The sequence below is a fragment of the Chrysoperla carnea genome, chromosome 2 (assembly GCF_905475395.1).
Source record: "Chrysoperla carnea chromosome 2, inChrCarn1.1, whole genome shotgun sequence".
In the NCBI taxonomy this organism is placed as follows: Eukaryota; Metazoa; Arthropoda; class Insecta; order Neuroptera; family Chrysopidae; genus Chrysoperla; species Chrysoperla carnea.
In genome coordinates this window covers 76,968,296-76,992,834 of record NC_058338.1, presented here as the reverse complement: position 1 = coordinate 76,992,834, position 24,539 = coordinate 76,968,296, and the positions used below count along the sequence as shown (strand labels likewise).

Below are 24,539 nucleotides of genomic sequence, written 5' to 3'. Positions count from 1 at the left end.
GACTGTGGTATATTGTGGTAAGATGACGTATAGTTCTTCCTTTTAGTTATCCATCAATTCATTATATCATTGCTAAATACCACATCTCTAGAAATTCTCGTTAAGTGAAGCAGACATTCCCTTTCTGGAAGTAGGAAAACTTTTGATTATGTGGGATTGGGGCTAATAAGAAGATCATTGAACAATAAATGTATAACAGATTTTTTTCACTTTTACATTATGTCCTATTAAAATAAAAAAATTCCCTGAAAGGCATTATCTTGCTTTCGAGAATTTTCGTAGAGATTTTGGGAAAGTAGAGGTTTTTTTAGCCTAAACCCAACTAAACCACAAAAGAAGTCCTGGAGATTGAATACGTAGACGAACATGCAGCTTATTTTCATCATATTATTTTCTGAGGTAAGGAATTTATACTGTACGCATCACTTTAAAGCTAGATTCTGATGATTTATAGAGCCTAAAATCAATTTCTTTCTTGATTAGTGCAGATTATGGACAATTGAATTGAACACTATTTTTACTATTTGATGGTTAGCGTTTACCTAGGTAACTAATTTCATGTTTTTGTTTTCTATTTTTCACTTTTCACTGTAAAAATTGTTGTACCTAAATATTTACACTATAACTAAAATATTTAAGAATTTGTAAAATGGATCATAGAAGTTTTGGTAGCAAAAAAAAAAAAAAAATAGAAACATCAAGAATTAAAATCATTTTTAATTTAAATAAATATTTTAACAAACTCTTAATTAAAAACTATAATCTATAAATTGAGAGTTTTTAGAAGAACATAAAGGTACATTTACAATAAAAAAAATTAACAATAAATTACTCCCATAATTCATTTTTGTAATATCACAATTGATTTTCTATTTCAAAAAAAAAAATATTTTACTTTTCTAAACCAACAATTTTTCCACCCAGATGATTTAATTTTTCGTTTGTAGTTTGTACGATCGCTTTAAATACTTGTCCTGGAACCTATATATAATTCAAGAAAAATGTTTTTAAATGATAATTTTAAAGATTCACATAACATTTATTTACCTCAGCAGCTTTATTTAAGAAATTTGATAATCCTTCAGCTTTTCCAACAACAAATTTTCCTATACTTCTGAATTTTTCACCATCATTACCATATTTATCTTCCTCTTTTATTGTGTCTACAATTGGCTTATACTAAAAATCAAAAAGCTATGTGAAAACAAGTACCGTTTCTTTAACAATGCAAACAACAGGAAATAATCGAAAGTTATCTTTTCCCGATTATAACTCAAGAGATATTACTTGGAACGTATTAAAGCTAGTGGCATTATTTTCGTCAGACTATTTGTATAAAACGAAGATTTGTTGAAAATTGGGAATCAAGTTCTTTATCGACGCTTCTTAGGGTTATCCTTCACAAAAAACTACGAAAATTTGATTTATTTGCGCGGATCGTCAGTCTTACCAAGATATGATGTTATTTATTGAATTTTTATTTTGAGTCGAGTAAAGCTAATATGTCATAATAACAGTGCATTCAAGCTTCAGCGTACAGTAAATTTAGCTCCAATTTTCTCTGGGGTTTACTAGGTGATGGTCGGTAACTCATTTGTAAAAATTGAGCCTACTCAAATCAGGGAGTATGCTCAATTTTTATATCCTATTTTCCGGCTTGAGTGTTTTTTTGAATTGTAGAAATAAGAAACAAATTTAATAAAAAAAGTAACTTACTTGAAAGATGTTAGCCAAAGCTTCGTGTAACCCAGTATAAAAAGAATCTTTTTTACTGAAAATTGATTCGTTTTCTTGTGCAGCATATTCAATTTTTGTTGGTGGCCCATTAAACACAGATACAATTTGCTAGAAAATGGGTACAAAAAAATTTATATGTTTTTGAATCAGAAACAGTCAAAAATGATACTTACGCCGATACCACTTGCACCACCTACTTCAGCACTAAAATCAAGTTTTGGTTCAAGAAAGTTAGTTGCTGGTTTAATGTTTACATTAGCATCAAGTGACAAATCTACTTTTGTGGGTGCTTCGTATTCGTATGATCCTTCGGCTGAATTTTCATTATCAATTGGTTTGCAACTGATTACCGCTATGGTACTACATATAACAATAAATGTACCAATTTTTCGAAGCATTTTGACACTCTAAAATAAATAAATTTATTCATACACTTTTAAAAAACAATTAAAAATTGTGAAAAAACAATATAAATGAACAAGAAATCTAATTGTGAAGAAATATAGATTATTGATTTTTTATATTTCAAATCTTACAAAGAGATATCACGGTCCGAATTAAAAGATCCGAAATAGTACTAGGTTTATTAAATTTTGTAATATGTTGTAGGTTCTTGTAAACTTTATCGGTTAGGTATAAACATAGGATATTGATTTTAATTTTATACTTAAATTTGCAAATTAATTTATATCTTTAATTTGTTATGGTTTTAGTAAAAATTATTTCATATAAACAATAAATTATTTTGCAGATTAACGATAAAGAGTTGAAAATAACAATAAAATTGATAAATAAGAAGGTGATATAAAATTTACTTTACTGCACTAAAATGTAGGTAACAATTTTAATTGAAATGTAAAATTCAAAGAGTGAGGCGGTTTTAACATTCATTCTGTAAATAAGCTTATTTGATAGATAAAGACAACTTCACGCTTTGAACTTTACAATATTAAACTATAGTTAATTTTTTTATTTTTTAGTCTTGCTAAATTAAAAATTATATTTTCTTTAGGTATGGAAATGGAATTTAAAAAAATAATAATGGGTTTCGATCTGGCGACCGTCCGTATCTGATTTGTGTGCTAATTTCCCAGTTAAACGGATAATTAGGAGTAGGTCAAAATTTTTATTAGTTTTATATTTTGTTTACTAGATCTTGAATACAATTTTAAATGTCAAAGCATTTCAGTTATAATTGATGTATATTTATGATATAGTGGCTTTTATTACATTGTTTATTAGTTAAAAGTGAAGTTACTGAATATAAGCGCCTTAATTAGTTATTCTCTTAATGATATAAACAATATCAAAGGGTTTCTACACACTGGGCTAAATTATGGATAAGTGCTGTTTCTGCTCAATATTTTTGGTTATCGTAGCCAAGTGTAGAGTTCTTTCAAACCAAAGTGGCACCGCGAATGAGATATATATGTATGTTCACTCATATCTACACTCTTTTTTGCTCAGTGCCACTTTATTTTGATGAGAACAATAGGTCAATTGGATCAACTATATAATAAAACGTTTTGTAGCATGTTTAGAGTTTTCTTGCAGCGTGTTTATTTTTGTTGGCGGGTTTTTTTTGAAAAACGCAGCTAATAAAATAAAGCTTCTTTTCTTATATTTATAAGTATTATTTATTAGAGTTATTAGCAAAATTTTACAGCGTGAATGATTTGTTAGAAGCTTGAATATAAACGATAATCCAAAATTGTTTAAAAAAATGTATAATAATAAAATTATAAATTATATAAAGAGTGTATGCAAACACGTGACCATAACTATACGAAATAATTGATTTTGACATCAAAACTTTCACAAAAGTTCAAATGATCATAGTACCGAAAACGGATTCCTTTATTACTAAATCTTAAAATGGTAGAGAAAGGAAATTCTTAAGAAATGGTCGATAATAGAATAAAATTTTAAGTGACAAGAATGTTTGTCATAAAAATATCCACAAATTTTATTCGAAAATGAGAACCATCATGGGTCATAATTCGAGTCCATGACTATACATACAGAACAAATTCCTGAAGTTATGGACAAGTATTTATGCATAACTGTATATACAGTATGTTTATAAAAAAAATTTAGTTTTTTTTACTATATAAAAAAAACACTTTCCAAGGGGGAAATATATTCGAAATATTGGCATGATTTAATTGATATCCTTAATATTTATTTCAAACATTATATAACTGAATTTTATTATTCACCAACTTATCAAATAATTTAAATGTACCGTTTTGTTTAAAAACTAGAACAAATACCATAATAAATATACTTATATTATTTAATAAAATCTAGATCTTGTTTAGTATAAATAAATTATATAAATTAAACTATTATAATAATTTAATAACACATATTTACATTATATAATCATACATGTGATTCAGAAAACGAAAGTTACAGTATGTAATTTATATTATTATTTTATTTACTTTTAATCATACTTTAAGAACAAAAAAAACTATTTAAAATGAGTTAAACAGTACATACCTTAACCAAAATAAGTAGTTAAAATATTAAAATTAAAACTCATTTGTGAATAAAAATTCTTAAAAATAACTAAATAAATAAACACAAAAATGTAAGAATTATTAGCAAGTAAGTTTTGACTGTTTTAATATGATGTGTCTTTGTAAGTAAGTACTGAATATAGTAAAAACATTATTAATTTTTTGATAATATTTTATTATTAAAACACTTTCACTTCTTTTAAAAGGTATGTACGTCGTACGTGTGTGTATGGGAGAATCATTTAAGTAATACAAATATATTATGTTGCAATTTAATATATTGACGAAAAATATGAGGGTCAAAATATTATGTTATAATTTATAATTTTATAATATCAAACGTATTTGTAAGCTATTAGAAAGAGTATTTGTTTAATTTATGCAAGTAGTTAAGTTTATTGTCCTATAATAGCTCGTGGGCTCATTTCTCATTAACGAACATGAATTTTTAAGTACCAAAACCCTTCTTGATTCCAAATTTTATTCAAATAGGATTTAACTTGCGTTGCAATTTTCTATTATCAGCGAATTGTCGAAGAAAATGGAGCTATTGCTTTTGTATGATGGAATTTTGAATAAATTTCTTCTGATAATACCCGATCCTACCCAATAGATGTCAAAAATGATCATTGTTAAAATTTATGATGTTCAAACTACAAAGCAATAATTTCATTCAATTTTTAGGATTCTCTTACGGAATATTTATTTATAAGTGATATTGTACTACTTTAATAACTAAACTATACAGTTTTGTCTAAGTGCCACACGACCGCCATGCATACAAAGTTACAAGTCGATGAAATTTAATACAGTCGATAATATCAAAAGATACGGGAGCAAGAATGTAGAACTAAAAATTGCAATATGCTACTAGTGTTGTAATAAATTTATTTTAATCCCAAACTAAAATTTTGTGTAACTAGTGATTTTGATTAAGTAAAAATACTAAAACTATTTTGAGCCAGTTCAAAATTAATTTCGATGTTATTTTCATGTCCTTACTGGCACATTAATTTTTTGTCAATAATTATGTATAGCTTCAACCAGTTTCTCTTCGAAAGCTCTTGTAAGTTCGAAGGAAATTGCTTTTTTAAAAATTCTAATAGGATGATTGTATAATACATGCTAAAATTTTGCTCCACATATGATTTTGTACAGGAAAACGTTGTTACGATAAGCATAATTAAGTCACACAATAATTTTAGAGGTATATTTGTTCAGAAATAATTTTAAACAAGCCGTTGGTAGGGTCTGTTGCGACCCTTGAGGTCCACACGAATAACTTAGTTATAAAAAATTAAAAATAAATAAAAACTCTATCGACTCGATCAAATGTTATGCATTTATTTTCAGATCCTGTGGCTGTTAATTCGAATCGATAGATACCTAAACAAAGTCGATATCATTTTTTGTTAGCGCGAGATCGTACGCATACACACACATACTTCTTCTCCAAATAAGTATTAATGCCGTGCCCTGACCATGAAACGTAATGATATGTTGAAAATTTTGATTTCGAAAATCAAATCTATGAAAAATTTTAATTATTATAACGAATTTTCGTCAAGCAAATCCGTACAGGAGTTTTAAAATTTTTGATAAGTATTCTGTTGATGGAGGTAAAAACAATTGATTTATACAAAATGCAACTTATACAAAAAGTACATTAAGCAATTGGCATAGAAAATAGTTGCTTTAGAAAGTAATTAATTATCCGGTATTTGTAAATTTGTTTATTTTTAATGTAATCGTGAATCATTAAATATATCTACGAGTATATTGATGATGTCCAAATGTTTTAAATGATAATAGTATTCAAAATTATTGAATATAAATTTGAATGAACTTGAAAATAAGAGTTTTATTTATAATATTATGTAATTTTTAAATCACATAATTAATATGTGTTGTAATGTATGCATAGTTTTGTAGGTCAGAACAAGATTTTTGAATAATTATTAATAATTGATGCATATCCAAGAATATATCATTAAGTTTATGGACTATGATTTTATGTTAATTTTTAAGTAGAAACTATACTGACTTGAGAAATGTTGAGAAAAATAATTTTTTTGTCTTAATTCCTGAATCACGTATGTTGTGTTGCATCACGACTAGAGTTCGAATTTGAAGTAAGTTTTTAGAAAGATTTTGAGATGTTGGTAAATATTAGACATTTATAACATATCGTAAATAGCACCCTACGCTTGTTTACGATAAAATGATTTTTTTCTTAATCATTCAATTTTTTTAACTTAATATTTATTCAGTGTGTGCTTCATGGTAGGGACAATAAAATCGATGCCAGAGAAAAATTTTGGCGATAAAGGAGGCTTTTATGACTAATTTGCAATTCTTTACATGTTAATGTTATAAAAAATGTCAAATTAAAATTATTGAAAAACATTAAGTAATTATACTTTATGCATTAAAAATTGTGAAAATAAGAAATCAAATTGTATAAATATTATTTTTTAAATGTAAATTATCATAATTATTTATTTAAATTTGTGAGACAATAATATTAAGTTTTCAATGTAAGTCATAAATGCAATCCATACAATTATATACACACACGGTGCGAATAGAAATTATTTAAACCATTATTTATTATTTATTTTTTAATTCTCCTAGGAACAAAAGCGAGTTTTTTAGTATTTAAACTAAACTGCGCTTCCACCACAATTATAAGAATTATATTATAAAATCATTAATCTTAAAGATCTTGAACAGGATAATCGGACAATCAGATATTTTGAAGAGGATGAAAATCACGTTCAAAGATTTCGCTCCATAGAAACAAAAATACATTATTAAATTTTGCATTTCTTCAATTTGATCTTGTGTATTTATTTGCCTTTAAACGTTACCAAGAAAAATTTCATTAATTTTCAAGATAAATAAAACAAATATATGTGACTTTTAGATTTTTGTATCTTTTCGTATGGCCCATTTATTGAACAGCTAGTACTACCCCGTGAAATTGAAAAATTACAAAACTTCTAAAGCCAGAAATTTCTCTACTTTTGAGATTCTTGGACAAATGAATCGTTTGAATTATTTGGTAATATGTCGGAAGTAGATAAATATTTGATGATCTCGTTATTCCGAAACAAAAAATGGAAATATTGGAACATTTACGTTACACGATTAAATTAAATTCTAAAGTTTATTTGAAGTAAGCTTTAAACAAACTCATTTGAATTTTCTAAATAAAACTAAAAGATGATGATTGAGAAAATAGATAAATATTTTGACTACTAAGCGTTTACGTTTGATAGAATGAATTTTTCTTTACTTATGTCATGAAAATTTATTTTTTGTTTCTCATGCGGGAAAATTATTTTATTTCCATGAGCCTGGTTGTGTGACTCGTAACTAATTTCTTAATCATTGTAACAAAAATTCCTTAACAAATTTTTTGCACTCAGTGTACAAGTACCTATTTGTCTTTGCATTCAAAACAAAGCAGGGTTTCGATTTTGCATAATCTATTAACTGTTAACGAATTTTTTTATCTGACAATGCCGGGGGTTATTTAATTTTTTGCTACATAAATTAAAAACTATTAAAACTGTTAGTAAAGAATTTTTTTAATTAAGAAAAGTTATATGTGGTTAATTTTTAAAATAATTGATGTATTTCCTGAATATAAAGCCTACAATTCAAGTTTTAATTTATTTTATGAAGAACCACTATTTATGTTCATATTTCACTCTTTCAGTCAAATGACATGAAAGTCAAATTAGATGACTACTTAATTCTTAAATAAATAAATTTAATTTTAAATGTTAAGATTCATGTTAAATATTGACTCTATAAACATTTTATTTTAAAAAGGAAAGTTAATTCAATAAAAAAATGTGCCATTTAAAAATGTTTACTTACAAAAATTTAAATAAATAATACACTTAAAAAAAATGTTAATAGTTTCTGCTTCTGAATTGAAGTAATTTAATATATAATTTTAATTAAGAATCACTGCATAGAGGTAAGCACAGTAAACAATGAAAAATTTTCGGATGAATTATTGATATAAGTATCTCTTAAATTATAACCCCAATAAATTCCCTCTATTTCTTTTTATTTAATTAATTTATTAATATGTATGTATATGATTAATTATATATATTTATACATATATTATTGATCAGTAATAAAATATTCAATTCAGGACTGCAGGAAGACTTTCTTCATTGACTATATTGAGTGATGAATTAAAAGGTAAATGAATTATATCATAACAGGTAAGTGAATAAAACCATTATGTAATAAGTATTATTTTTATTAGTAATTGATAATATTAAAGTAAAAATTTAAAGAAACCCCTGATATTAAATAAGGGATAATCTATTCGCTTAGGACAACGTAGCAACTTAATGAAAGACCGATATTAATTTTCTTGGCTTGTTTGAAAGGTAATTTGATATCCAGTGTACTTACCAACGATTCAAGAAAATGTACTCAATCGTTTAAAGATTAGCGACACATTTCAGTTGTTTCGGGTACGCAACCGTAATCTAACCCTTGAAATATAGCTAAGAACACTCTTGATCAAATTTCCTTTCAAACAGACAAAATCATTAAATATCGATTCATCCGGTTAGAAGCTACGATGCCTCAAAATCTGAAATCAAAAATGGATGAACCAACTTTGATTTTATGTTTTAAGAGATTTTATTTTTCTAGTTGTTGTTGGATCCAAAACCCTAAAATAGCACTTGAAACATAACTAAGAACACTCTCGATCAAATTACCTTTCAAACGAGACAGAAAATCAAAATCGGTTTATCCGTTTAAGAGATACGATACCATATACAATACAACAGACAAACAGATACACAGGTACACAACCTCGTTAAACTTCTCACACCCGTCTTTCTAGTTGGGGATTAAAAAGATCATAAATACTTGGAAAATTCAAATCTTTTATTCTTTCCTGCTGATGATCTTCAAATGGCTGATTTTTAATAACAGTATGAAAAATTTCCGCTTATCTCATTTTTTTTTCAATTTAAGAAAAAGTCCTAGAAATATATAAGTATATGAGTGTATTTCAGACAAACACTTTTATTCTTTAAAAAATTTCGGCTTAATTGCAAACCTGCTACTTTTTTGAAATCGGTTAAAATCATGTAGCAGAACGATGTATACTTGAATCTGAATTACATATATGCACCTACAAGTTTAGTGAATTATATATAATAATTGCTTTATCTTAGAAATCTTCATTGGAAAATAATAGTTGATTAACTTTCTCAATGAAAAAATATTACTAATAAAATAATTTATATTCATAATTTATAATTAGCTATCGACCCCCAATATACTGGGTGCACGATTCTAAAAATTTTAATTTTGCTTAAAAGAAAAAAAAAAGATGAAATATTTGTTTTCTAGGCTCTAAATATAGTTATTTGACGATTGAACAACGATTTCAGAGGTATCTGTATAAAAAATTGTTTTTATCAAAATCGGAGGTTAAAAATTTTTCCGAATTCTTACAATTTTCACGATATGCAAAAAAACTAAAAAATTAAGACAAATTTTTTGTTTCGAAAAATTTGTTTGAAACTATGTGTGTCACGAAATTTTGACTCAAAAAATGCAAAACACAGGTGTATTCTGTTTTGAATTGGGTAACTCATGTTTGAGATATCAAACATGAATTTGCGAAATGGAAATGATTTCTCATTTAAACAAATTAATTTTCCTACTCTCATAAAAACTGTATTTGGTAGCTACAATTCCATCTATCAAACTGTTTCAAAGATCGAATTTTCTTTATGTTGTTTACACCGCTTTTAACCCATTTTCGTTCCCAACTAAATATATTACAGAGAATTATTCAGTAGGTTCATAACAATTCTGATAGATGTCAGCAAGGATACTATATGTAAACCAAAGAAAACAGATACACACAATTTAAACCTAATATTAAAGGCCAATAAAAATATTAAAATTCAAAACAAGAGGGTAGTTTAGATTATTTAGTAAATTAATTAATATACAGAGTGTCAACGAATTTTATACCCTGTGTATACGTTATAGTACCTTAGTCAAAAAGTTGTAATGACTAGAAACATAATAGTAGAAAAAAAAATTAACATAAGGCCAAATGCACAGATGAAACATGGATAGAAACTCATTTGTGGATATATTCCGCTGCGGACTAGGTATATTTTATACACTCCCATAATATGGGTATCAAACGAAAGGGCTTTCTGAGAAAATCCGAATAACATATACACATCGGTCTCAAACGTATTTTTGCGGTAGGGGGGCTATTCATTAATTTCATAAGTGTTCCCAGGGAGAGGAGTTGTTTAAAAATCCCTACATGCCCTTATCTTGGAGAAAGGGATGCTAAAGCATATTCTTAGACAATATTTTGTTAAATTTTAATATTAAGTTGAATTTTAAGGAATTAATAAATAAAAATTAATTAGGAATCTAGTTAAATATCGGATTCCAAATGCTTTTCTTCATTCAATAATGTGCACTTTGATTTACAACTTGTTTTACAAATTTTTAAGTAAAATTTTAAAATCTTAACTCCGTTTATTTAATCCGTTTTAAATGTTATAAATAATAATTACAGTATATTCTTCCCGTGTAGTATTCTAATTTTCTTTTAAAAATTCTAATTTTCTTTTTTCTATTTTTTTTTTTTTAAATTATTCTTTTATTTTCAAGCAACAAAGCATGCATTGATGACTAAAAACGAGATAAAACCTAAAAGAAGAAGGGGATGGCTTCCAGAAATCCTATCACCAAAATTGTCTGATTTTAACATCGCTTTCACCATATTTGATAGTCATTCCTTGTTTAGTTTTAAATACAAATTTTAAATAAAGAATACTTAAAGAAGACTATTTGTAAAAATTTTGGGCGCCCCGAATCATCGTTGATATTTAAAATTGAGTGCCTTCAGCTTGTACAAATAGTCATAGAAATAACGAGTGAGTCATAGAAATAATTATTTTCTACATTTTAGTAGATCAAATAAAAGCTTGTCTTTATAAAGTATTTTTATTGAAAATTTTATTTCGAAAAGTCTTGTGTATAGCTACATTACTAAATGGAAATAATGCGGATAACCAATATCCACAATATGTGTGACTGCAATGGCTTCTTTTATATCATTACTTCTTTAGTATTCATAGTGATCTAAAAAGCCTATTTTACATGCCTTAACTGCCCATTCACAGTTAGGATAGAACAAAAACGAAAAGAGATATCGAAATAAAATTAAAAGAGTATACTCAAAAAGAAGCTTCAAGTTAATGAAAAAACGATCGATGAAACAAAACATATGGAAGATAAAATCAATATTTTCTTTATTTCGGTACATTCTCACCAGATTAATTTTAAGTTATTGTATACTATTGTATACTTTCACTGTTCCTTCAAAATGTAAATCGTCAAGGTGCCTTAGATCGTAAATTTACTTGGCTAGTCGTTTCTACATTAAATTACTCTAATTCGATTGTACTAGCGGATCTGGGAATAAAAGTAGTTCTTTTTCTATACCTATTAAGATATTTTATTTTCAATAAATTTCTAATTATTTATTTTTAATAATGTTTATTGTTAAAATATCAATTTTTCTTTACAATATAAAAATAAATACCTTTTCTCATTCTCAGTAAGTCTTTTACCTGCTAAACTTATATCTTTCCACTTTACTACGATTGACATCATAGCCTCCGCTTGTATAGAATAATAAGAATATGTTCTTATAAGGATATTTCATTTTCAGAGTAACTTTTTCCAGGAAATGCAGCTATTGGTTTTGTATTGATGTAATGATAAATAAAAATATCAGTAAATTTTATGTATAGAATTATTGATAATACAAACAAAATTTTAGTATAAGTGTTCATAAGATCATCTAACCAGCCCATTTTCGTTTGTCCATTCGCCCGTCCGTTCGTGAGAATGATAACTCAAAAACATATGTATCAATTTGAAATTTTTATAGCTTACGTCCTGAACGTGAAAAATGGCTTTGAGTTCTTAAACGAGCATTATAGGTCAATTAAAATTTTAGGTCAATATGAAACCGTATGATCTTTTATGTTAGTCGTAATAAAAGAACAAACATTTATATCCAAAAAATGTTCATCAAATCTTTTGATTGAAACATTTTTCGTAAATATCTTTTTTTGTTTTCCGGAAGCACCGGATGGTCTCATTTCATTTTGATCCAGTTCTGACAACGGCATCCATAAGAAAACCATAAAAGTCTAAAATTTGCATTAAGTATGCACGCCAAGAGGTCGAATTACTCAATATCACGCCAACCGATTTCGATTATTCTTTTTTAGTGACAAATTAATTAAAGTACTTCAGATTCACTAAAAATCACAAAATAAAAAAACTCTTAACAAAAAGGAAACCGACTTCAAAAGAAATACTTTTCCAAAACAAATGAATATGCATTAAAAAGTGAAAAAATAACGATAATATAATGTAGTTAAAATTATTGTTATTTTTGGAGTCGGTGTTAGCCTAATGTAGCAAACTGTTCTGTCAGAGTTGTTTCCTTGGCTGACACCGATTCCAAAAATAACCATAATTTTAGTTACATTATATTATCGTTATTTTTTCACTTTTTACTTCATATTAATTTGTTTTGGAAAAGTGTTTCTTTTGAAGTCGGTTTTCTTTTTGCTAAAAGTTTTTTTTTTTATGTAAATAATGAAATACAAATTATTGTTGTTATAAATTTTATTTTTATTAAAGAGAATTGAAAAAAAGAATTTTTCTAAGTATTCTCTAAGATATTTGTCAATATTTAGTTTACGCTGTATGTATTATATTAAAATCGTCAATTATAATCGAGAGAATTTGATGTAAATAAATATCGTGTCATGATTAAAATAAACAAAACAAATAATAATCATTTTATTTTATTTGAGAATTCATTCAGCTTACGTATCTCTTGCGCTTTGAAGTTTTTTTGTGATACATTTTTTTCATTTTTATTTTCTTATCAACATCTTTGTAAAATTTCCACTGAATAAATAAAATGAATATTGTATTTTATTTTTTGTATTTATATATATATATAAATTTTTTTGAGTTCTTATGGTTACATATGTCCATATGCTCTTAAAAATATAAATACCTTCGTATTTTAGAAAATAATAATACAGTTATAATATTTTTGTAACGTTATATATGTTACGGTGGCCACTTGTTTATGTTTTACTATCTTTTTTTTTGTCATATACTAAATCATTAAAAAGTAGAAGTACTATCCCAAAACCAGTATATAGCTAATTCAGATGCCTTAGTCGGTATTCAATATTGAAATTTAGGAATTAATTTTTCGAGCATGATATGCCATAAACGATTAGTGCTAGAAATGATTATATTTAAAAGTCAAATAAATTTCTGACAAAACTTACGTTTGTGGATCAAACCATGGACTTATTTCAGACGTTAAGGCTTGCGCAGTTTGATTTTAATTTAAAAAAAAATAATTTGAAGCGATTTCTTGCCTCTTTAATTATGCTTTCGACATCGCCACTCAAACTTATTTCAATGCTGATTTAACCGTGGTAGTTCTTAGCCATCTTTGATACTTCATCAAACAAAGGCCGCTTCTAGACAGTGATAATGAAACGAAATTTCCATGATTTTTATTGTCTACTATTTAAACGATTAATAAAGCTAAGTTTCGTGGCTTAAAATGGGATTTTTGCTGTGGTTCAAGTGTCGAATTTATGGAAATCGGTTTTTAGATAGATTTAATTCGCTTGTTCTGAGCCATATTTCTCTAGCCTTTTTTTCTGTCCACGTGCGATCTTTTTTACTTCTTTATCAAACTATATTATTTACCCTTCATTGTCAAACTTATCGTGCTAGTTAATGACGCAAAATAGGGTCACAGTCTAATAATATAATGCTTAGTCATTTATATAACAAAACGTAGAAATTGGGACTGCAAACTCTCCAGTTTTCGACCGGACTTTCCGGTTTTCAAGGTGTATTTCCAGTCTCTGATTTTCTAAAAATAATATGGGAATTTTTGCATTTTTTATAAATAAGAAAAGTGGCCACCCCTAGTCGAAAATTGAAAAAGTTGATATCCATAAATGTAAAACTCGAGCCAAAGTTAAAATCTCATTGTCTCATACGCACCTTTATTCGTCACAAATTCACCTTTATCGATCTTCTGAAATTTTGCTTCAATTGAGCTCAACAAAGAGTAAAATTTTTTAATTTTTTAGGTATACATTATTTGAAGATTAGTGAGAAATAACTGCTTGGATGATGAAAACAAATCGTATGTCGGTTATTTTTAATCTTTCGCAAAAAGTTTTGCTGTTTTTCTTTGAAATTTTGAGGAATTTAATTTCTTTACTTTTCAAACACATAGTAAAGTAACAATTGCTAAGTCGTTGCATGAGGGTATTAAGTTTTATTCGTCAAATAATAATTTGTTTTGTTGAAAGTCTAGTTGGTATATTTATATAGGATATAATGTGTTACAGAACGTTCATAAAGTGTGGCAATCCCCGAATAACTTTTAAAATTAAAGTTTCTTAAAAAAATAAAAACCATAAATACCCAATACAAAATCAAAGAAAAATAACCAATTACAAAAAATAAGAACTACAAGTAGCAGAAACATGAAGGTTGTCAACAAAAGTAACTCAATGAAAAAACGAGTGCTTGAACTTTTTTTATGTGAATAAGAAGTCTAAATGATGTACGAGCACCAAGACAATTTTAAATAAAAGCTTAATTTTTTTATATGAAGTTAAAGTTTAAGTCTAAATCAATTCTGAAAATTTTAGGGGAAGGAGTTGCCAGATGATTTAAATAAATACATGACTTCAAAAGTAGGCATATTTAATATTGGTTGTATGGTAAAACGGTAGATGGCTAATATGTTTTAAAAATTTAATTAAAACCTTAATAAATTATTGAAAACAAAAAGAACGCGATGTGCCCAACTAAATTAGGATTCATAATTTCGTTTATATATTTAGCTTTTAATATTCCGAAAACCAAGGCAGATACAGAAAAAATTTATTCTTATTTTTCGTCTACATTCATGAAGTTATAACAAAATTACCAAAGTTGAAAATAAAGTTAAACTAATTTAAAGCCTTAATCAAAAATTGCTTTGGTGCTCGTACTACTTTAATTCTTTCGTGACCAAGGAATCATTGACTACACACTGCTCGAACTAGCTATGCTACAAATATATTATTTTCCACGTGTATAATCGATTTTTTTAGCGATTAACTAAACTTCCTTTCAATCTTGCGAAAAGAAGGACGTTTACTAAGGGCGTACACTAGTATTCTTACCTAGAGAAAAAAAACGTGGCATGTCAAGCCTAGTAAAGTATGCACAAGTCAAAAGTATCCACAAAGCGTGCACAAAAGTATGCACAAATCTTAGGACAGTAAAAGCTACTTTTCTAAAAGGTTACCGAATTTTATGTACGTTCTGTATATATCGTTAAATTTTTTTGTTCATTCGCCCACATCGTATTTATGTTACCGTTTCTATAACTTAATTTTATCATTATGTTATTATTATTTTTTACCTATATTATTGACCTTTACAATCTTCTTCAATAACTTTACTATATCAATATTACTTTGTCAATTCAATCTACCTGTGCTTTTAAAGAAATACTTCCTTATAGATATTTAACGTAATGAAAAACCTTTTTTAGAAAAATTATTAATTATATTGATAAATTACTTATTTTATCGGACTATATACTTAGTAGTATAGTTTTTTTTGTTCGTTTATTAAAACTTTTTATGGAATATTTCTTTTGAATTTTTAATATTGGACTTTTAATGTGCATTCGAAAAATCGAGTGAACGATAAGGAAACTTGGCTCTAACAGTTCGTTTGAATTACTTTCAGTTATATTTTCTAGATCCAATGATGTTATTTGTTATTTAAAAAATCTCGAATGAAAATTCGGTCATCAAACAATAAATAAATGTAATTGTTCGCATATTTATTAAGTGCAACAACACATGATCCATAATTAAACTGTAAGACAAAAAATCTGGCGAGCGAACCACACAATTTCTTCGATAAATAAGTAATAGTCTTAAAAACTTAAAGACACAATCACGCTTTTGTAACAAGAACTAAAAGGTAAAAAATAATTTCTTTAAATTCAAAAAAATCATTTTATGGTAAAACAGCGTAGGGTGCTATTTCAATCATTGTAAATATTTTATAGATAGATATTGGTAAGAGGAAAGTTTTCAAAATATCTTAAGGAAATTCTTTTCTTCCTTTTATTTCAGCTTATTACAAAAGCGTGTTTTAAGTTTTTCTAAACTATTATTTAATTTGTGTTTGTTAGTTTTGTAGACTTTTATTTATATATGTAAAATTCTGTATAAAAAATGGTGGGAGCACAAATAAATGTATATATTTTCAGATATAGAAAACGTTAATTCTGAAAATCCTGATCAGGTTAATCAAATAAACTTACTAAATTATTTTATTTTCATCGTTCCTTAAAAACTATACCAAAGTTCGAGTTAATCTGACGTTTTGAAGGGGGTCAAAATCATGTTCAAAATGTCCGTTACATTCTAACATACGTATGAAGCTTATAAAAGCGTGTTAAAAGAGGGAGGCTTGCCACACTACACGTACTCGCAGACGCCACTTGAAATCTAATCAAAATGGCTTCCGAGATACTTTCTTTGCATTGTACAATGAAGTACAAATTCAGGTAGTTCTTCAGCCGCCCGTAGTTTAATTATCATGATACATGACCTTGGTATCAATAAAAACGTAATGATGTTAGGTCGCGTAAAAGTTTCCGTTGAACAACTTACCCTTTCGAATAACTGTTTATTTAAATGGTTTTATTTAGCTACAATTTAGGTAAACAGATTAATAATCTTCGTACATGGATTGTATTCAAAACACCGTAAATAGAAAACATATTCTAAGTAGAGTTTTCGTGTCTATATACACTGCTTTTCAATAAAACTGTGCAATCTTCATGTAAACCTAGCTGTTAATGATTTCCGACTGTCAAGGGGTGGTTATGTTTTTCATTCGTATCTTGTTTGTATGTATGTACATATGTTTGTAAATTTCTTTATTACTTCATGTGCTAAAAACGAATCGATGGATTTTAACACTTAAAGTGCCGTTATATTCGTCTTAAACCCAAGTGTGTTTCAAGAAATTCGGTTAAATTTTGAGAGAGAGCTACAAGAAAATGCCCCATTTGTCGAGCGTTTTTAAATTTTGATAATTTTTCCTTTATTACTTTATTAAATAGAGAATACTTTCATTAATCTTATATTTCAATTATGTTGAATTCCTAAGAAAAGGCATTACATGATTGAAATGCATTAAAGTAATTACTGTCGTTACAATATAAGGCTACAACAAAAAAAAAAAAAAAAAATTGAGAGGAGCTGATAATCCAAAAGACGCCTGATCATTTTTTCATACAATCATAACCCATAGTCTTTATTTATCTAAGCAAGAAAGAAGTGATTTTTAATCGAACCATACGCTTATAAACTTTCAAAGAAAACCAGAACCATACCATACCTAACCATACGCTTATAAACTTTCATTTGGGTATATATCGAAATGTTTAGATATCTAGAAATTTTGATTTAGAAGAAACTACGATTTTCTTGAAATTTAGTATTTAGACAATGAGTGGAGACTGTAAAACCATGGTGATCCACGTCCATTTTTTTATATTTAGGAGAAAATAGTGAAAATGCTATTTAGTTAAAAGGCAATTCATAATTTTTCATTATTTATAAAAAATAACTTTAACTATTGTTGGAGTAATCAAAAAACAACATTTATTAGGTATATTATTTTTATTTAAAAAAAATAATATTCATTTTTATACATTGATTGCAACCGGCATTTGAGTTTAGCATGGATAAGCCATGATAAATAACGTGTTTTTCGTGCTCACATGTCAGAATTTTAATGTTAAGAAAAATTGGATCATTATCGTTTTACCTATCTACTGTTTGCTTTTAAAGTGTCACTAATTCTAAAATTATGCCATGAGTGTATTTAGTCTTGAAACTAAGTTTTCTAACTGCTAACTGAGAAAATATATCGAGCAGAAGTTTATCGAGAGAGTATTATGCATTAGAAAATTGCCGAAGGAAATGGGGGTATTGCTTTTGTACTGATGGTGGAATTTTGAAAAATGTTCTACAAATGTACAATTTTCATATTTATATCAAAAATTTTAAAATGTCAAAATTTTTATTTTAAGAAAAATTGGATCAGTATCGTTTTAGCTACTCTTTTCTTTTAAAATGTCACTAATTCCAAAACTATTTGCTATGTTATAAGCGTAATTAGTCCTCAAACTAAGTTTTCTAACTGCTAAAAATAACTTTTACGACACTGATCGATACTGATCCAATTTTTCTTAAAATAAAAATTTTGACATGTGAGCACGAAAAACACGTATGTGTCTGTAGATTCTCTAGCGGTGGCATTTAAGTCCGATTTGAATAAAATTTGGTATCGAGAAGGGTTTTGGTATTTGAAAAGGCAGTTCGTTAATGAGAAAAATCGATTGATAAACTGGGGGTGGGGGAATGAGCAAAGTACAAAATTTTGCATTTTTTTCAAAATAAAAATTTTCTTATTTTTTGATAAGATTTAAGCAAAAAAGTACTCTTGTGATTTCTTCTCTAGGCGCTTAGTTTTCGAAATAAAAATTCTTAAAAAATTAAAAATGTAATATTCGATTTTTAGAAAAACGAGTTTTATTGAAAACAGTGATTTTGTGATTCAGGATTGATTTAAGAAACACTTCATTTTTTCGTATTAAGAATGTAGAACCTTATACAGTCCCACCAATACCACATACATATCTGAATGTATAATATGTTTATAATCTAGGGAATTTTCTATTACTTTGCAATGTAATTGCTTTTGTACCAGAAATGCGTATGAACGTGATCAACATACTGTTTACTGCCTTATGAAGAGAATATAAAGTTACTTTTATTTTATTTTATTTATTTTTATAAGAAATGTATTGAAGTGGCAGCAAATGGCAAAAGTGTTGTTTGTAAACACCACAAATATTATTCAATTTTTTTAAAATTATTTTTAGTGTAGGCGCTGAGTGGATTTCGTATGCATTTAGAGGTCCTACCGAACAAGGAGTGTATTTCGACGTATTTTGACCCACTGAATTTGAATTTCGCTCATCGCTCAGAGTAGGAGAAAAATGTTATAAGCAATAACGTTTCTATGGCCATAGCTCCTAAACTGTTAAAAATTTTCGCAAAACAATTGTGTACTGTTTTATTCAACAAGAAAAAACAAACATTTTTTTAATTCCTCTTGATACGACCAATAGAACCGGAGATATGGTTAAAATTGCAAACAAAAATGATTGTGCATGAGGTCGGCGCTCAGCGCTTGGTTTTAAACGTCTGTAGAGTAACCAATAAATAATTGTACTTTAAGATACTCATTTTAAAGGTATTAGTCTATATTTTAATGTTATGTACATAAAAATACGCAATAGCAACGAAGCTGGCACGATTGTAAGTATTAAAGTTTATCATTTTTCCGGCCCGCTATTAGTTTAAGTCGAAAACGAGTCCTTGGCGAAAGAAAACCCCACATAATTATAAATGAGAAAAAGCCAATTTGTTCTAGTTTAAGAAGTTTTTTTATTTTTACAAACATCTCTATTAAAACTTGAGTTATTCTAACCGAACGTGAATTTTTTGCATGAAGCATATAACCCACCAAATTGCTTAGAAAAATTTCCAATAGTTTAGGAGCTATGGTCGTATAAGCAATTAATTTGTTTAAAACGTTAACCCCTCCCCCCTGAGCGATGAGCAAGTTGAAAATTCGGATTCAACGGGTCAAAATATGTCGAAATACACTCCTTATTTCTTGGAGCATGTAAATGCACACGAAACCCACTCAACGTCTATATTATATTATTTAAAGTATCACAATAGGAATTGATATTTATTTTTTTCTGTTAATTTTTAATTTTTATATTTTTCTATTCGATTTTATATATATAGATCCTGTGCGATTACGAAAAAGTATATGGATTGAGTCTAAGCAAAGGACCTCGCAAGATTAGATACTAAAAAAGCTTTCTGTGAAGCTTTTCTAAGCCACCCTAAAATGTTCTACAGATAGCTTTTGTCCAAAACTTTCTAACGAGTAGTTTTCGAGCTACGAGCGATCAAAGCTACACATAAATTCATAGTGCCTATATGACTTGGAAAATGGCTTTCTGTGAAACTTTTTCAAACCACCTCCAAAATGTTCTTCGGATCATTCTGATCAAATGCTTTCACGGACACAAAATTTTTTAAATGGTAGTTTTCGAGCTAGTTATTTTTGAAATTATCTCTTAAGGGTATGTGCCATTGACATACGTGTCATTTGATACAAGTTTTTTTATTTTACATGTATATGTAACACCTTACAAACAAGGTGTGGCAGAAACGCATGCAATTTTAAAAATTCTGCCAACAATCCCTTCAATTTCTTAATTATTTTTATACCTTCTCAAAAAAGTACATAAGAAAAATATATTTAAGTTGTATTTTCAAGTTAATTATGAATTGTATTTTTAACTAAATACTGTTATAAATTAGTCGGATCTAACTACTTGCGACTTTTTTTGTGTAAATTTACCTGAAAAAAAAAGAGTATCAGAAGTGAGTGGAAATAAGTCAGGGTAACCAAAAATCAAGATTTGAAGCATTGAAGCACGGAAAGGACAGATTTGACAAAAGGTGGTTATATTTCTGCGAATTGTGATAAATAACTTAGTTCACTAGAAGAATGTGTTTACCTAAGTAGACGTTATATTACTAGAGATATATTTGAATTTAATTACATTTAGTTAATTTTCTTGAATGCTTTTTATTAATTGGACAACTTCAGGTTGATAACAGAAAATAGAAATATTAATCTGTAAATTAATTAATTAAATTTAAACAGCATTCATTATACTAGTTTTTTATTTAGATATTTCAAAACCTTTGCCTGACTATTTTTTTGTTATTTAAACGTTATGTGGGAGATTTAATATGTATAAAAGTAGAATTTTTTGTCGTTTTAATCAGCAGAAGATGGCACAATTTTATCAAAAATAACTGCGTTTATTCAACATTTGCTATTCAACACATGCTAAATTTCCCACTTTTAGCCGACTTCAAACAAAAAAGGAGGAAGTTCTCAATTCTGTATTTTTTTTTATGTTTGTTACCTCACAACTTTCGACTGGGTCAACCGATTTTGATGATTTTTCTATTTGAAAGCTTCCCATGTGGTCCCATTACAATTTGGTCCAGTTTTGACAATGGCATCCATGAGAAAACCATATAAGTCTTAAATTTGCATTAAGTATGTGCACGATAAATGGACGAATAACTCAATATCACACCAACCAATTTCAATGATTCTTTTTTAGTGACAAATTAGTTAAAATACTTCGGATTCACTAAAAATCACAAAAAAAAAAAAATCTTTTAACAAAAAGAAAACCGACTTCAAAAGAAATACTTTTCCAAAACAAATGAATATGCATTAAAAAGTGAAAAAATAACAATAATATAATGTAGTTAAAATTATTGTTATTTTTGGAGTCGGTGTCAGCCATATTAATGTAGCAAACTGTTTTGTCACAGTTGTTTCCTTGGCTGACACCGACTCCAAAAATAACAATAATTGTATCTACATTATATTATCGTTAATTTTACTTTCTAGTGCATATTAATTTATTTTGAAATAGATTTTTTTTTTTTTTTTTTTTGGAGCCGGTTTCCTTTTTGTTAAAAATTTTTTAATCATTAATTATATGAAAGAACTCATCTGAATTTTTGATTTTTTCAAAAAATATTTTATACGTACGAATGAGTTAGAAAATAATAACGTCATATTTGTATCAATTTATATATTGTTTTAAAAATCCATCATCCTTATAAGTTGTTAAAAATACAATTTATTTAATTTAGTTAAAAATACAATACTTCTCTGCGCCATGCTATAATATTTTTACAGTCTATATATATAGATGTAAAAACAAAATATTCACGTAATAAGTAACCTGTAAACCTATAAAATATCGTTTCGCTTTTCAAGATTCAAGATGGGTACAATAATAGTAAGTGGAATAATAACATTGTAATATATATAATAATAATAATGATTAATCTCTTGTAATAGCGATGTTCAAGTACTTTAGAGTATCACGTATTTATAAGATAGGCGATAGGGACGACTGTAGGACTACTACAGTACCAACAGAGAACAGCATAGACAGACAAGTTGAGAGGTATGTATCGTAGTAGTCCCGGAGCCCATCAATACAATGTAAGCTTGATCAATTCATTTCCAGAAATTGATGTGTTAGACGATTATTCAGAGTCAACTGGTAAAAAATGTGATAACACCATGTGGAATGAAATTCTGCAAAATCCTATTGGATACCTATCAAATTATAGACCAATCAAATTAAAAAGGGGCTTAACATACGTGTTATTTTCTCGTTAAAATCTATAATATAAAAATGAATCGCTTAATGTGTTGTTAAGCGCAACAACATTGCATCTCGAGAGCAGCTGAACCTATTTCGTTAATTCTTTTTTATAAAATTCCTTGAAGTAAGAAGATGATTCTTACGGATAGAAAATTTTAAAAAATTGCCTGAAAAAGTCTAAAACTATCACTTTACTATATTGATTCCCATACAGAAGATTCGTAATAATAATTAAAAGTCAATTTGAACTTTAATACCTTACCATAAAGTTTAAGTGTAAGTAGAAGGATTCCAGGAAAGCTAAAAAATTGAGTGACGTTAGTATCGTATAAATATTAATGCCAATATATACTATTGTAACATTACTCATAAACAAATTGTCTAAAAAAATAAAGAATCGACTCTTAGGCGTTACGAAGTTTGCCGGGTCAGCTAGTATTGTAAATAAAAATTTATCAGTATGACTCGTAGAGATGAAGGTGGAGGGGGATTGCAAAATGCCATCCTACATAATCAATTATAATGTTTATAATTTATAATATTTTTTTTATAACTCTTATTAATCGCTTAATTAAGTGTCCAACAAAACGATTTTTGCATTTATTTTCCATTTATCCGCCAAACCGCGTGAAAGATAATACCCTATTTATAGTAATTTTCGAGGATTAAAAAAGTTGCAAGCCTAAGCATTATTAACCCAGACATCAATTTCTACAGGTATATTTATCAATGACAATGTATGCTGTTGAGCACCGGGACTACAGGGTAACTATTACCAACGATGATTCTCTTCTCTTCTGACTCTACCAATATTATTATTACCCGAGTTATTTACGATCCTCGACATCACACTGTCTACCCTGTATCTCATACTTAGGTATTTACTTATAGGGCTAGGGCTTGGCGTAACATTTTCATTAACAAATAAAAAAATTAACAAAATTTAAAAAAAAAAAGGTCGGGGGAACCAGGACAGAAGTGAAAATTATCTCGCTCCATGTTGCATCAAAATTTATATAAATTATAAGTATTTATAAATGCTTATGTAAAATGACAGTAAATTGTAAAATAGTCTGTATATAAATTAATTTGGTAAGCAATTCTTTTCAAAATAATTTATTAATTAATATCTATTTATAATATTTTATTTATTTTGCCCTTATAAATCAAGTAAAGAGAACAACTTCTCTTTTTTGACTAAATCACACAAAAGTGAAATCTATGAGTGGGAAATAGTACTATTGTTAAATTTTAGAACGTAAGCATCGCCTGTGAATGGGAAATGGAATTATTGTTAAAGTAAGACTGTAAGAAGAAGCAAAAAAGGGCGGAGTTTAATGTTTCGTAACAATACTAGGTGATAATGTCACGTTTTTTACCGTTTTTCACTCTCTGTATTTCTTTTTTGAATGGTGCGCGTACAAAAGATTCAGTTCGAAAGTAAATTTTCAATTGTTTAAAATTTATGAATATTCATTGAGGACGATATTCGAATAAAAATGACAAGGGCATAAAAAAATGTCAAAATCATCTCGGTCTAGACATTTAAGAGACCGAAAAACCTGGTATTTTAAAAATTAGCAATTTGCCACATCTTCGGTTTTGTATTTAATCAATTTATAATACCGTAAAAAAATTACAGGATTGAAGAAAATAAACTTATTTGGCTATTTATGCTGTGATAACAAGTTAAAATTTCTTGAGGCAACGATTTTAATACCTAATTCAAGAAAATAAGT

The 24,539-nt window shown here is 27.5% G+C and overlaps 1 protein-coding gene across 1 annotated transcript; it reads right to left on the bottom strand.

The window, feature by feature from the left end:
* Window positions 1–891: 891 nt before the first annotated feature.
* Window positions 892–8,183, bottom strand: LOC123292931. Its single transcript, XM_044873645.1, has 5 exons — window positions 8,151–8,183; window positions 1,911–2,144; window positions 1,717–1,845; window positions 1,048–1,179; window positions 892–981 (listed from the first exon to the last, which is right to left on the bottom strand). Exons 2-5 carry the CDS (start codon window positions 2,133–2,135, stop codon window positions 892–894), a joined length of 576 nt encoding a protein of 191 aa, XP_044729580.1. The 5' UTR covers window positions 2,136–2,144; window positions 8,151–8,183.
* Window positions 8,184–24,539: the final 16,356 nt, after the last annotated feature.